Source organism: Haliotis rubra, unplaced genomic scaffold (assembly GCF_003918875.1).
Source record: "Haliotis rubra isolate DU_JTF1 unplaced genomic scaffold, ASM391887v1 Scf66, whole genome shotgun sequence".
Classification (NCBI taxonomy): Eukaryota; Metazoa; Mollusca; class Gastropoda; order Lepetellida; family Haliotidae; genus Haliotis; species Haliotis rubra.
In genome coordinates this window covers 757053-771037 of record NW_025767368.1, presented here as the reverse complement: position 1 = coordinate 771037, position 13985 = coordinate 757053, and the positions used below count along the sequence as shown (strand labels likewise).

The following is a 13985-nucleotide window of genomic DNA, read 5'->3' as shown; positions in this document are numbered from 1 at the left end:
TAATATATTAAACGAAAAGTCTTGATGGACATAATTAGCAACTTTTTAAGATAACGTTTATAAATTTGAATAGGTTTTTCAGTTCTCTAAGGTTTTTTGGTTAACATTAGTCTTTTAAATTTTATCAAATTTGGCCAGACATAATAATAACTATTAATCAGCTGCACCCGCTGTTGATGAAGAGCCTCGCACTTCAGTAAGTAGTGAAACTCGTCACCAACAGCAGGTGAGTTACACAACTGACAAACACGTTCTTCCCTTGGAATTGCTAGATATCGGCCTGTTTCAATCGGCATCTTATGATTATTAAGTCTGAAGCGTAGAATTGGTATATAAATTGATTTAGGAAGGTAGAGGTAGTTTTCAAAATTTGGCTTTTCTTTAAAAGTCTGTAGTATACGCCTTTTGAACTTGCATTAATTTCTGAGCCAAGATTGGTGAAATTGATCTGTTAGTGTTGTATTAACCATTGAAGCAAGCCATGATGTTGAGCAGATTGATGGGTTTTCAAAAATATATGAGAGGCCACATTTATCGAGAATTGACTTGATAAAAGAAAACCATGTATTATTTTTTACAGTATCTTGAATATTTATGGACATAAAAGAATAAAGAACCTGGGAAAGTTTACGCGATTGCATACTGCTTTCAAGTTTATGCCAGATGGAAAGAATCTTTTATAAATAGCCATGGACATCTTCCAAATTCACCGTAAAGCATGAAGGAAGGAGTAGAGGTTTTGAGACCAGCCGCCAAATTTAAAAACTTAAGGTGAACTCTTTCAACAGTAACAAGATTTTCATGACCCCATACCTCACAACCATACAACAGTATCGGGACAACCATAACGTCGAAATCAGATAACAGACAATCAATTGGTAAATTAACATTCCTAGCCTTCTGTAATAGGGAGAACATTGCTTTCGTCGCACTCTCTGACAAATTCTTGATAGCTTTTATAAGTCGCCTGTTTCTATGAAACTTTATACCAAGATATGTGTAATCGTCCACTGTACTAAGACATTTATCTCCGAATTTAAATGACGGTTTTGTATGTTTTGTGGGACCACCTCCAAATATCACAATTTTTGTTTTCGAAATATTGACATTTAGTTTCCATTTCTTACAATAATCGTAGAAACTGGTGAGAGACTTTTGTACATCATCTGGGTTATCATTTAAGAGGACAGTATCATCAGCATACATGAAATGAAAGTGATGAAAAGGGAGATATTATATGTGGTAATAGTTTCAATACTGAGACCCTTAGAGCCATTATCTTTTAGAAACTCATCAAGGTCATTTACAAACAAAGAGAACAGCATTATATCAAGAAGTGTTTTAGAAATCTTACTCCAGGTCGTTTTTATCCCCAACAGGTACCATAAACTTAGTACATGTATATCTATCTCTAATTGCAACGCCTAGGCCCCCTGATTTCCTTACTGCCTTCTCTCTATGCTGCAAATTCAGTGTGAATCCTTCAATATGTAAATCATCTAAGCTGTCACTTTTTGTCATCATCAACATCATCATCATCATCATCATCATCATCATCATCATCATCACCTTCATTAACCACATCAATTTGAACATCATCATTATCAACAATATCGTTATCATTATCAACATAGTTAACAGCATCATTATCAACATCATGATCAACGGCAGTATCAACTTCATTACCATCATCATGATTATCAACTTCACTGACAACATAATTCTCTGGATGAACATGATGAACATTATCATTATTGACAACATCATCTTTATTATCATCAACATCCTTATCACCCTCCTTGACGACATCATCTTTATTATCATCAACATCCTTATCACCCTCCTTGACAACATCATCTTTATTATCATCAACATCCTTATCATCGTTCTCCTTGACGACATCATCTTTATTATCATCAACATCCTTATCCACCCTCCTTGACGACATCATCTTTATTATCATCAACATCCTTATCACCCTCCTTGACGACATCATCTTTATTATCATCAACATCCTTATCACCCTCCTTGACAACATCATCTTTATTATCATCAACATCCTTATCACCCTCCTTGACGACATCATCTTTATTATCATCAACATCCTTATCACCCTCCTTCACAACATCATCTTTTATTATCATCAACATCCTTATCACCCTCCTTGACGACATCATCTTTATTATCATCAACATCCTTATCACCCTCCTTCACAACATCATCTTTATTATCATCAACATCCTTATCACCCTCTTCTTGACGACATCATCTTTATTATCATCAACATCCTTATCACCCTCCTTGACGACATCATCTTTATTATCATCAACATCCTTATCACCCTCCTTGACGACATCATCTTTATTATCATCAACATCCTTATCACCCTCCTTGACGACATCATCTTTATTATCATCAACATCCTTATCACCCTCCTTTGACGACATCATCTTTATTATCATCAACATCCCTATCACCCTCCTTGACGACATCATCTTTATTATCATCAACATCCTTATCACCCTCCTTGACGACATCATCTTTATTATCCTCCAACATCCCTATCACCTCCTTGACGACATCATCTTTATTATCATCAACATCCTTATCACCCTCCTTGACGACATCATCTTTATTATCATCAACATCCCTATCACCCTCCTTGACGACATCATCTTTATTATCATCAACATCCTTATCACCCTCCTTGACGACATCATCTTTATTATCATCAACATCCCTATCACCCTCCTTGACGACATCATCTTTATTATCATCAACATCCTTATCACCCTCCTATGACGACATCATCTTTATTATCATCAACATCCCTATCACCCTCCTTGACACACATCATCTTTATTATCATCAACATCCTTTATCACCCTCCTTGACGACATCATCTTTATTATCATCAACATCCTTATCACCTCCTTGACGACATCATCTTTATTATCATCAACATCCTTATCACCCTCCTTGACGACATCATCTTTATTATCATCAACATCCTTCTATTATCACCCTCCTCCTTTGACAACATCATCTTTATTATCATCAACATCCCTATCACCCTCCTTGACGACATCATCTTTATTATCATCAACATCCTTATCACCCTCCTTGACGACATCATCTTTATTATCATCAACATCCTTATCACCCTCTCCTCCTTTGACGACATCATCTTTATTATCATCAACATCCTTATCACCCTCCTTGACGACATTCCATACATCATCTTTATTATCATCAACATCCTTATCACCCTCCTTGACAACATCATCTTTATTATCATCAACATCCCTATCACCCTCCTTGACGACATCATCTTTATTATCATCAACATGATACAGGGAGAGATACAGACTGTTGCACTCTGTTGATATACAGTCTATCCACTATAATATAGGCTTGTTTACCCTGGTTTCTGGCTTGTCTCTGTAGTGGCATCAGGATATCTCTCCTATACTGAGAGATTTCCTCAGGAAACTACTTCATAATCCTATAAGGTGTAGTCTTAAGGAATTTGCCTGATCCTTTCACGGTATCTCTTTGTTGGGTGTAAACGACTTTGGCAATGAGTGGTCTAGGACTACTTGAGTGTTCGGGGTTACTTTGCCGAGCCTTGCCTATTCTGTGGACCCTCTTGAATTTAAGATTTCCACTTTCCATGCTTAGTTTTTCTGAAATAAATTCCCTGAACACCTCCTCTTCTTTTGACATTTGCATATTTCACTATATTTGTTGAGGCCCCCGTTTTTTTAGACACCGTGCATACATGTGACTGCATTTTGTAACTTAGCATGTCGCTCGTGACCTAAACAACGGGTACCGGCTTCTGTCGTCCACTGAAGTCTGTGACCACACATGCAACGAGAGGGTTAGACTAAGGCTTAGTCTCTGAATATATACATAACTTTGATAGTAACAAACAAGCCCATTTATATTGAAAAGGAGCCCTAAGGAGACCAGAGATTCAGAACCTGAACCTGAGGAAATCTAGACTTGCTTTATTAGGGCTTTAGCACTGCAGAGAGGGCTTGGCAGTAGGGGAAATAATGTGGTTCAGGGACTGTGAGACAGACTACGAGAGGGTGTGCATTGTCCTGCTAAAGTCAAACGCATTTTTCAGAAGGAACGGAAGGGCGAGGAGAAGGATAACATCGTCACGGTACCGCACACCTGTTGAGTAGTCAGCAATGCACACTGGATGGAACCATCTCGCGCGCCGCGTGTGTGTGTGATATCATATGATCATCATACCGACGTGGCCTTACTACGCGACGTTCAGAACGTTGCCGGTCAGTGGTGTTGGCGGTCTGTTGGCATCGACCCAGGACTGTCAAGAGTGACTAAAACGACGAGCAACAAAGTGGAGAGCAAATCCCTTTTCAAGGAACCGTTCATTTTCAACTGGGCATGTTTGGGGCAAGGTTGCCATCGGTTCTAGATCTGTATTCAAACTGCATCTGTCCTGTCATAGGGCGGAGGACCAGAGCTGATGGTACCAGCGAGTAAAAACGAAAGGGTAAGTGGACTTAAGAAATCTGGAGATCAGAGCTGAACGCTCATAATAAAGAGTCACAACTGTTTATGCTGTCACCGTCCATTCTTATTCTTTTTGTTTTGTTGATTGGACCAAACAAGAAATTCAGTGCATTGACCCTCGCCCACGGAGAATCATGTCACCGCCCAAGCTGTTCCCTCAATTGTTAACATCACGCAATTTTACACCACTTATTTGATGTGGTGACTCTTTTGTGTAAGCATGTCAAAACTCAGGATGAAAACAAAGCATTCCTCAGTGTCAATGTTCATTTTGTCGATGGTTCTGCATTACTAAACGGTACAGAAGTGAGTGCCAAACCAAACCAAACGAAGGGCCATGTGAAATAGGCACAGATTCAGTACTGTTGTTCAAAGGAAGGCTTGCATGAAGTCGGCTAGACAGGAAAGTGAAACAGAAGACTTCTGTTTGCTGGTTAGAACAAGGCACCTTCCATCAAACTGTAAATGTGTAATGCGAGTCTGTCTAACACTTTCTCAGTGAATGCCAGGCATCTAAACCGACATTATTGGGTTGCTTGGTCCGTTTATTACCATTTCACTCTGCTTGTGGTTTTGACTCAGAGGTCCATTACAGGTTCGAAACTGAATATGTAGAGAGCGTCATAAAATATGACAGTTATACCATTCTTTGAAATAGGCCCACGTACATGCCAACAAACCTGACCTTGTCGTCTTTGAAACGCAATAAATTCGTTAAAAGTCTTTGGATTTTCTGCCCCTTTTGACACAAATGTGATTGAAAAGATTCGGAAAAAACATGGCAAATATGCGGACCACGCTTACGAAATGTCGCGCTTGCAAGCATCCAAAGTACCAAGTTGTCCGACTCCCCATTGTTCTGGGCACTTTGGTACCTCTGCTACCTTCCAATAACTTGACTGTCATTGTGAGAGTCTCGAGTGTTCGGGATAGCTTCGAGGAGCACTGCTCTTCTGACTCTTGGTGGGTTCGACTTGGTAGCGTTTCCTGGGAGACGTCCCATTCGATGTGTGGGCTGTGTTATAAAGTACAAGGGCCCTGAGCTGAAGGCAAGCCCTACCAGCCTGACTGTGTTATAAAGGAGCTGAGCTGAAGGCAAGCCTTACCAGCCTGACTGTGTTATAAAGGACAAGGGCCCTGAGCTGAAGGCAAGCCTTACCAGCCTGACTGTGTTATAAAGGACAAGGGCCCTGAGCTGAAGGCAAGCCTTACCAGCCTGACTGTGTTATAAAGGAGCTGAGCTGAAGGCAAGCCTTACCAGCCTGACTGTGTTATAAAGGAGCTGAGCTGAAGGCAAGCCTTACCAGCCTGACTGTGTTATAAAGGAGCTGAGTGACTGTGTTATAAAGGAGCTGAGCTGAAGGCAAGCCTTACCAGCCTGACTGTGTTATAAAGGAGCTGAGCTGAAGGCAAGCCTTACCAGCCTGACTGTGTTATAAAGGAGCTGAGCTGAAGGCAAGCCTTACCAGCCTGACTGTGATTATAAAGGAGCTGAGCTGAAGGCAAGCCTTACCAGCCTGACTGTGTTATAAAGGAGCTGAGCTGAAGGCAAGCCTTACCAGCCTGACTGTGTTATAAAGGACTGAGCTGAAGGCAAGCCTGCCTGCTGAAGGCAAGCCTGAAGGCAAGCCTGACTGTATTATAAAGGACCTGAGCTGAAGGCAAGCCTTACCAGCCTGACTGTGTTATAAAGGAGCTGAGCTGAAGGCAAGCCTTACCAGCCTGACTGTATTATAAAGGAGCTATAAAGGAGCTGAGCTGAAGGCAAGCTGAAGGCAAGCCTTACCAGCCTGACTGTATTATAAAGGAGCTGAGCTGAAGGCAAGCAAGCCTTACCACCAGCCTGACTGTATTATAAAGGAGCCTGAGCTGAAGGCTGAAGGCCTTACCAGCCTGACTGTATTATAAAGGAGCTGAGCTGAAGGCAAGGCAAGCCTTAGCTGAAGGCAAGCCCAGCCTGAATGTGTATTATAAAGGAGACTGAGCTGAAGGCAAGCCTTACCAGCCTGACTGTATTATAAAGGAGCTGAGCTGAAGGCAAGCCTTACCAGCCTGACTGTGTATTAGGAGCTGAGCTGAAAGGCAAGCCCTGAGCTGAAGGCAAGCCTTACCAGCCTGACTGTATTATAAAGGAGCTGAGCTGAAGGCAAGCCTTACCAGCCTGACTGTATTAGGCAAGCTGAGCTTAGCCCACCAGCCTGACTGTATTATAAAGGAGCTGAGCTGAAGGCAAGCCTTACCATCCTGACTGTAATATAAAGGAGCTGAGCTGAAGGCAAGCCTTACCGGCCTGAATGTGTTATAAAGGACAAGGGCCCTGAGCTGAAGGCAAGCCTTACCAGCCTGACTGTGTTATAAAGTACAAGGGCCCTGAGCTGAAGGCAAGCCTTACCAGCCTGAATGTGTTATAACGGACAAGGGCCCTGAGCTGAAGGCAAGCCTTACCAGCCTGAGTTATAAAGGAAGGCAAGCCTTACCAGCCTGACTGTGTTATAAAGGACAAGGGCCCTGAGCTGAAGGCAAGCCTTACCAGCCTGACTGTGTGTATATAAAGGACAAAGGGCCCTGAGCTGAAGGCAAGCCTTACCAGCCTGAATGTGTTATAAAGGACAAGGGCCCTGAGCTGAAGGCAAGCCTTACCAGCCTGAATGTGTTATAAAGGACAAGGGCCCTGAGCTGAAGGCAAGCCTTACCAGCCTGACTGTGTTATAAAGGAAAAGGGCCCTGAGCTGAAGGCAAGCCTTACCGGCCTGAATGTGTTATAAAGTACAAGGGCCCTGAGCTAAAGGCAAGCCTTAGCAGCCTGACTGTGTTATAGAGGACAAGGGCCCTGAGCTGAAGGCAAGCCCTACCAGCCTGACTGTGTTATAAAGGACAAGGGCCCTGAGCTGAAGGCAAGCCTTACCAGCCTGACTGTGTTATAAAGGACAAGGGCCCTGAGCTGAAGGCAAGCCTTACGAGCCTGAATGTGTTATAAAGGACAAGGGCCCTGAGCTGAAGGCAAGCCTTACCAGCCTGACTGTGTTATAAAGGACAAGGGCCCTGAGCTGAAGGCAAACCTTACCAGCCTAACTGTGTTATAAAGGACAAGGGCCCTGAGCTGAAGGCAAGCCTTACCAGCCTGAATGTGTTATAAAGGACAAGGGCCCTGAGCTGAAGGCAAGCCTTACCAGCCTGACTGTGTTATAAAGGACAAGGGCCCTGAGCTGAAGGCAAGCCTTACCGGCCTGGATGTGTTATAAAGGACAAGGGCCCTGAGCTGAAGGCAAGGCAAGCCTTACTGTGTCAGGATCACCGGAATCCTCTTTACATCATTTATTTCTTTTAATCTAAATATAGTAAAGTAGTAATTACTTCTCCACCAGGGCCCTGTTCCTGAAAGCCACGTAGCGCTAAGGTGATCGTAACTCCCATACTTTAACACAGACTTACGACTGTCGTAGACCTTCGATCGCTTTGAGGAACGGGGTCCTGACCTTAATACGGGCCTCGGGGACAGTCTGAGTGCACGTTCATTTAACACTGGTATTTTACCATAATATGTTTGCAGTCGATTAATTGAAATTATAGTCGAACTCGTAAACTTTCCTTTTGCGAACCTATTATATGTATTCAAAACCGGGATTGAATTATGAGATCTCGTAACCCATGTTTTCGTCAGTGGCGACTGAAGGGATTGAATGGTCAGGCTCTACGACTTGGTTGATGTAGGTCATCGCATCCCATTACGTAGTTCAATCCTCATGATGTCAATCATCAGATTGTTTGGTCTAGACCCATTTATAACAGACCGGCACCCTACAACAAACAAATGAAGTTGTGAGCATAAAAGTCGAGAGTGATATTTAGCATATTCTGAATTGATGCATGAATGGATGTATCCCACCTCACTGTACCCATCCTAAAGAAAAACGGGGTGCATGTGTCGAGAACATACATTCATTCATTCATACGTACGTACGCACGCACACACACACGCATACATACAGTGGGAAACCAAGAAAGGAAAAGCCTATCGTACAATTTAGAGTTTTATAAACTGAACAGGATATAGAAATCAAATCAAATTGCAAATTAATACAACGGGATTACACGGTACGGTCGCAGTGAAAGTTCCATTGTATTGACAGTACAGTTACAATTGTAATTTGAAACACAATAGACTTGGTAACGGCAATAGAGTCATTGATGCCAATAGTCGCCTAGCAACAACAGTGGTCAAGCCTCCAATCAGGCATTCAAGGGTGACAATAACGGCCCTCCCAAGACTGCTGGACTTGAGTCATGTAATGAGAGATTACAACCATCCTTGGGTGGTGGGTAAGATTAGTGAGTGAGTGAGTGAGTTTAGCTTTACGCCGCACTCAGCAATATTCCAGCTATATGGCGGCGGTCTGTAAATAATCGAGTCTGGACCAGACAATCCAGTGATCAACAGCATGAGCATCGATCTGCGCAATTGGGAACCGATGATATGTGTCAACCAAGTCAGCGAGCCTGACCACCCGATCCCGTTAGTCGCCTCTTACGACAAGCATAGTCGCCTTTTGTGGCAAGCGTGGGTTGCTGAAGACCTATTCTACCCCGGATCTTCATGGTAAGCCTAGTGGTTAAAGTGTCGTCTGGTCACGCCGAAGACCCAGGTTCAATTCCCCACATGGGAACAATTCGCGAAGCCCATATCTTGTGTCCCCTGCCGTGATGTTGCTGGAATATTGCTAAAGGCGGCGTAACACCATCACTCACTCACTCACTACAACTGTCCTTGATGTAACGTGGGATAGTCCAGGCTTGCGCTTGCTCACCTATATTCCAAATACCTTGCTGAAACTTCTATACAATGCTGTGTTGTTCTAGAGTGAGTAAGTGAGTGAGTTTAGTTTTACGCCGCACTCAGCAATATTCCAGCTATATGGGGCGGTCTGTAAATAATCGAGTCTAGACCAGACAATCCAGTAATCAACAGCATGAGCATCGACCTGCGCAAATGGGAACCGATGACATGTGTCAACCAAGCCAGCGAGCCTGATCACCCGATCCCGTTAGTCGCCTCTTACGACAAGCATGGGTTACTGAAGGTTCATTTAAACCGGACCTTCACGGGTCTTGTTGTTCTAGAAGATTCCAGACTACATGTACATGCACTTAACTCAGAAAGAACGTAAACATAGTAACTTCCAAACCACTGCTTACATTAAATAGTAATACATTCCTGGCAACTATCTAATGTCAAAACACAATTGATGAACTTCTACTGTAACAGAAATAATGCACTTTAGGTTACACTGCAATATAGGAATGCGTTATCTTATGGTGTATTCGTGTCTGGTGTCGGATCAGTCCTGTAATATGTTGCCAACGAAACGCAGTTAGGTGCTCACAATTTAACGTACTAATTTCCAAATGTAGAAACTGAATTCGAATGACAACAATTTCATTGTGCTTCTTGTTCCTTTTACGTGACAACAATTTCATTATGCTTCTTGGTCCTTTTACATGACAACAATTTCATTATGCTTCTTGGTCCTTTTACATGACAACAATTTCATTATGCTTCTTGTTCCTTTTACATGACAACAATTTCATTATGCTTCTTGTTCCTTTTACATGACAACAATTTCATTGTGCTTCTTGTTCCTTTTACATGACAACAATTTCATTGTGCTTCTTGTTCCTTTTACATGACAACAATTTCATTATGCTTCTTGTTCCTTTTACATGACAACAATTTCATTATGCTTCTTGTTCCTTTTACATGACAACAATTTCATTATGCTCTTTCTTGTTCCTTTTACATGACAACAATTTCATTATGCTTCTTGTTATACATGACAACAATTTCATTTATGCTTCTTTCCTTTTTACATGACAACAATTTCATTATGCTTCTTGTTCCTTTTACATGACAACAATTTCATTGTGCTTCTTGTTCCTTTTACATGACAACAATTTCATTATGCTTGCTTGTTCCTTTTACATGACAACAATTTCATTATGCTTCTTGTTCCTTTTACATGACAACAATTTCATTGTGCTTCTTGTTCCTTTTTACATGACAACAATTTCATTTATGCTTCTTGTTCCTTTTACATGACAACAATTTTGACAACAATTTCATTGTGCTTCTTGTTCCTTTTACATGACAACAATTTCATTGTGCTTTCCTTTACATGACAACAATTTCATTGTGCTTCTTGTTCCTTTTACATGACAACAATTTCATTATGCTTCTTGTTCCTTTTACATGACAACAATTTCATTGTGCTTCTTGTTCCTTTACATGACAACAATTTCATTATGCTTCTTGTTCCTTTTACATGACAACAATTTCATTTATGCTTCTTGTTCCTTTTACATGACAACAATTTCTTGTTCCTTTTACATGACAACAATTTCATTATGCTTCTTGTTCCTTTTACATGACAACAATTTCATTGTGCTTCTTGTTCCTTTTACATGACAACAATTTCATTGTGCTTCTTGTTCCTTTTACATGACAACAATTTCATTATGCTTCTTGTTCCTTTTACATGACAACAATTTCATTATGCTTCTTGTTCCTTTTACATGACAACAATTTCATTATGCTTCTTGGTTCCTTTTACATGACAACAATTTCATTATGCTTCTTGTTCCTTTTACATATTTCATTGTGCTTCTTGTTCCTTTTACATGACAACAATTTCATTGTGCTTCTTGTTCCTTTTACATGACAACAATTTCATTATGCTTCTTGTTCCTTTTACATGACAACAATTTCATTTATGCTTCTTGTTCCTTTTACATGACAACAATTTCATTATGCTTCTTGTTCCTTTTACATGACAACAATTTCATTATGCTTCTTGTTCCTTTTACATGACAACAATTTCATTGTGCTTCTTGTTCCTTTTACATGACAACAATTTCATTATGCTTCTTGTTCCTTTTACATGACAACAATTTCATTATGCTTCTTGTTCCTTTTACATGACAACAATTTCATTATGCTTCTTGTTCCTTTTACATGACAACAATTTCATTGTGCTTCTTGTTCCTTTTACATGACAACAATTTCATTATGCTTCTTGTTCCTTTTACATGACAACAATTTCATTATGCTTCTTGTTCCTTTTACATGACAACAATTTCATTATTGTGCTTCTTGTTCCTTTTACATGACAACAATTTCATTATGCTTCTTGTTCCTTTTACATGACAACAATTTCATTATGCTTCTTGTTCCTTTTACATGACAACAATTTCATTATGCTTCTTGTTCCTTTTACATGACAACAATTTCATTATGCTTCTTGTTCCTTTTACATGACAACAATTTCATTATGCTTCTTGGTCCTTTTACATGACAACAATTTCATTATGCTTCTTGTTCCTTTTACATGACAACAATTTCATTGTGCTTCTTGTTCCTTTTACATGACAACAATTTCATTATGCTTCTTGTTCCTATTACAAGTTATATGAAAGGAACTAGTTCCATGTCCGTCAAACATAACAGTATTCCCTGACCAAGTTGTCTGCATTTATCGATGGTATCTCCAGCATATAAACTGACGTACAAAAGAAAGTACACGGCTGGAGATTTGGTTGGTTGTTTAACGCCGCACCCAGCAATATCCCAGCGACATCATAGTGGTTTGTAAATAATCGAGTCTCGTACAGAAAATACACCGACTGACATCATGAGCATCGATCTATGCAATTGGGATACGATGACATGCGTCAACCAAGTCAGTGAGCCAGACTACCGATCCTGTTAGTCCCCTTTTACCACAAGCATGGGTTGCTGAAGACCAATTTTAACCAGGATCCTTCACGGGTATTGGCATTTTGGGGATTATTTAACAAAATAAAAATAAACAAATATTTCGAAAAGTGTAATGATAGTGACTGACGAGTCAAAAACGTTATTGTATCCCAACACGAGCTGAATTCGACGTTCTGGTGATTTCGACGATTGCATTGCACGCGCTATATCGGGGGAGTACGTGTGCGATCGGAGTGCACAAACAGTTTCACTGGTAGGGCGGGTGCCAAGTCGCTGTCGTGAGAAGTTTTATTGATAATGGAAATCGGGAAGTAAAGTTATATAAAAAGCAAACAAACATCAATATTATTTACCCGAGATCGTTAATACCACTTACGATGCAAAATCAGTTCCCTTTATAGCAAAAAATAGCAAGCGAAAATTCAGTTAGATCAGTCGTCTGCTGGTGACAGGCAAAATATAAATAGGAAGGCACGTGATCACAACACTCCTTCGCAGTGCGGAGCAAAAAGTATGGCTCATCGTCGAAAACCCATACAAAATACCTGGATGTTACGAGCGGCAACAGTTTCGCCGATACGATTTCATCAACGCTATTTTTGTAGGGAACACTTGATATTTTTGTGTGAAATAGATGAATATATCCTTTATCACTCAAGGTTACTAAAATACAAACTTTAAATGATATTACAGATAAAAAATACGTTTTTGTCTTACATCGTCGAAAACCCCTGACACCGGGATACATATTGCCAAAACATCACAGATGTCCTTAAAAGGCTGTGAGTAGAATATCATGAAAATCATAATTTTGTTGAATCGTACGTACATGTTATGTACTAACAGTATACTACAGTCGTTTGAGATTGTTAGTGGTATACCTGTTAAAGGTATGTACGAGACATTTGAATGTCTCAGATGGGGACCTCGAACCGCCATATTGCTAGAACGTTCACCTGTATAAGGTAGATCATCATCAGACTGAAAACACCTGACATCCAGACGGGTCAGACATCGAACATTCCCAGAACGGGAAGACAAGGAGTGTCTCACAAGATGATCATCACCTGCGTATTCACCATGTGCGCATGTCACGTCATCAGCATCAACAGCGTTGGGTCACCGAATCAGCATGAAGATGCATGCAGTCGGCATCCGGGCCATACCGGGACCTGTTATTATCTCGTCAACATCAACTGAACCCTCAAAACTGGGCGGGTGACTTGAGACGCTGGCTTCGTCACAACTTGGTACAAGTTTGCAGTGTTTTTTGCAACATGCAGAAATGTTCGTGACTTGTAAGTCAGAATCAAAACCTCTTTAAAGAAATCTTGGAAAATGATCCCAACGCATATTTTGTACATCAGGTTATTTAAACACAAGTCGTACCGACGTAAAATACATAAAACCTAACTGATCATAATACAACAAATTTTGAATAGCTTGCGGACAAATATCCATGAAAAGATCGTGTTTGCTGAATGAATAGAGACATCGCTTATTCACTAACACCATTGCAGTGAAGTTTTCTCAACAGGACACGCGTCACGTCTTGTAATTGAGACACGTATCGCTATTAACAGGCTGTTCCTAGGACACATGGTGGTGAATACACAATGGCTTGCTAAAGTGAGTGAATGAGTATGATTTTACGCCGCTTTCAGCA

At 40.7% G+C, this 13985-nt stretch overlaps 1 protein-coding gene across 1 annotated transcript; it reads right to left on the bottom strand.

The window, feature by feature from the left end:
* Nucleotides 1–2210: 2210 nt before the first annotated feature.
* Nucleotides 2211–3726, bottom strand: LOC124257375 (coiled-coil domain-containing protein 1-like). Its single transcript, XM_046691420.1, has 4 exons — nucleotides 3618–3726; nucleotides 3042–3241; nucleotides 2467–2796; nucleotides 2211–2435 (listed from the first exon to the last, which is right to left on the bottom strand). The coding sequence occupies exons 1-4, from the start codon at nucleotides 3724–3726 to the stop codon at nucleotides 2211–2213; spliced, it is 864 nt and encodes a 287-aa protein (XP_046547376.1).
* Between the last annotated feature and the right edge of the window lie 10259 nt (nucleotides 3727–13985).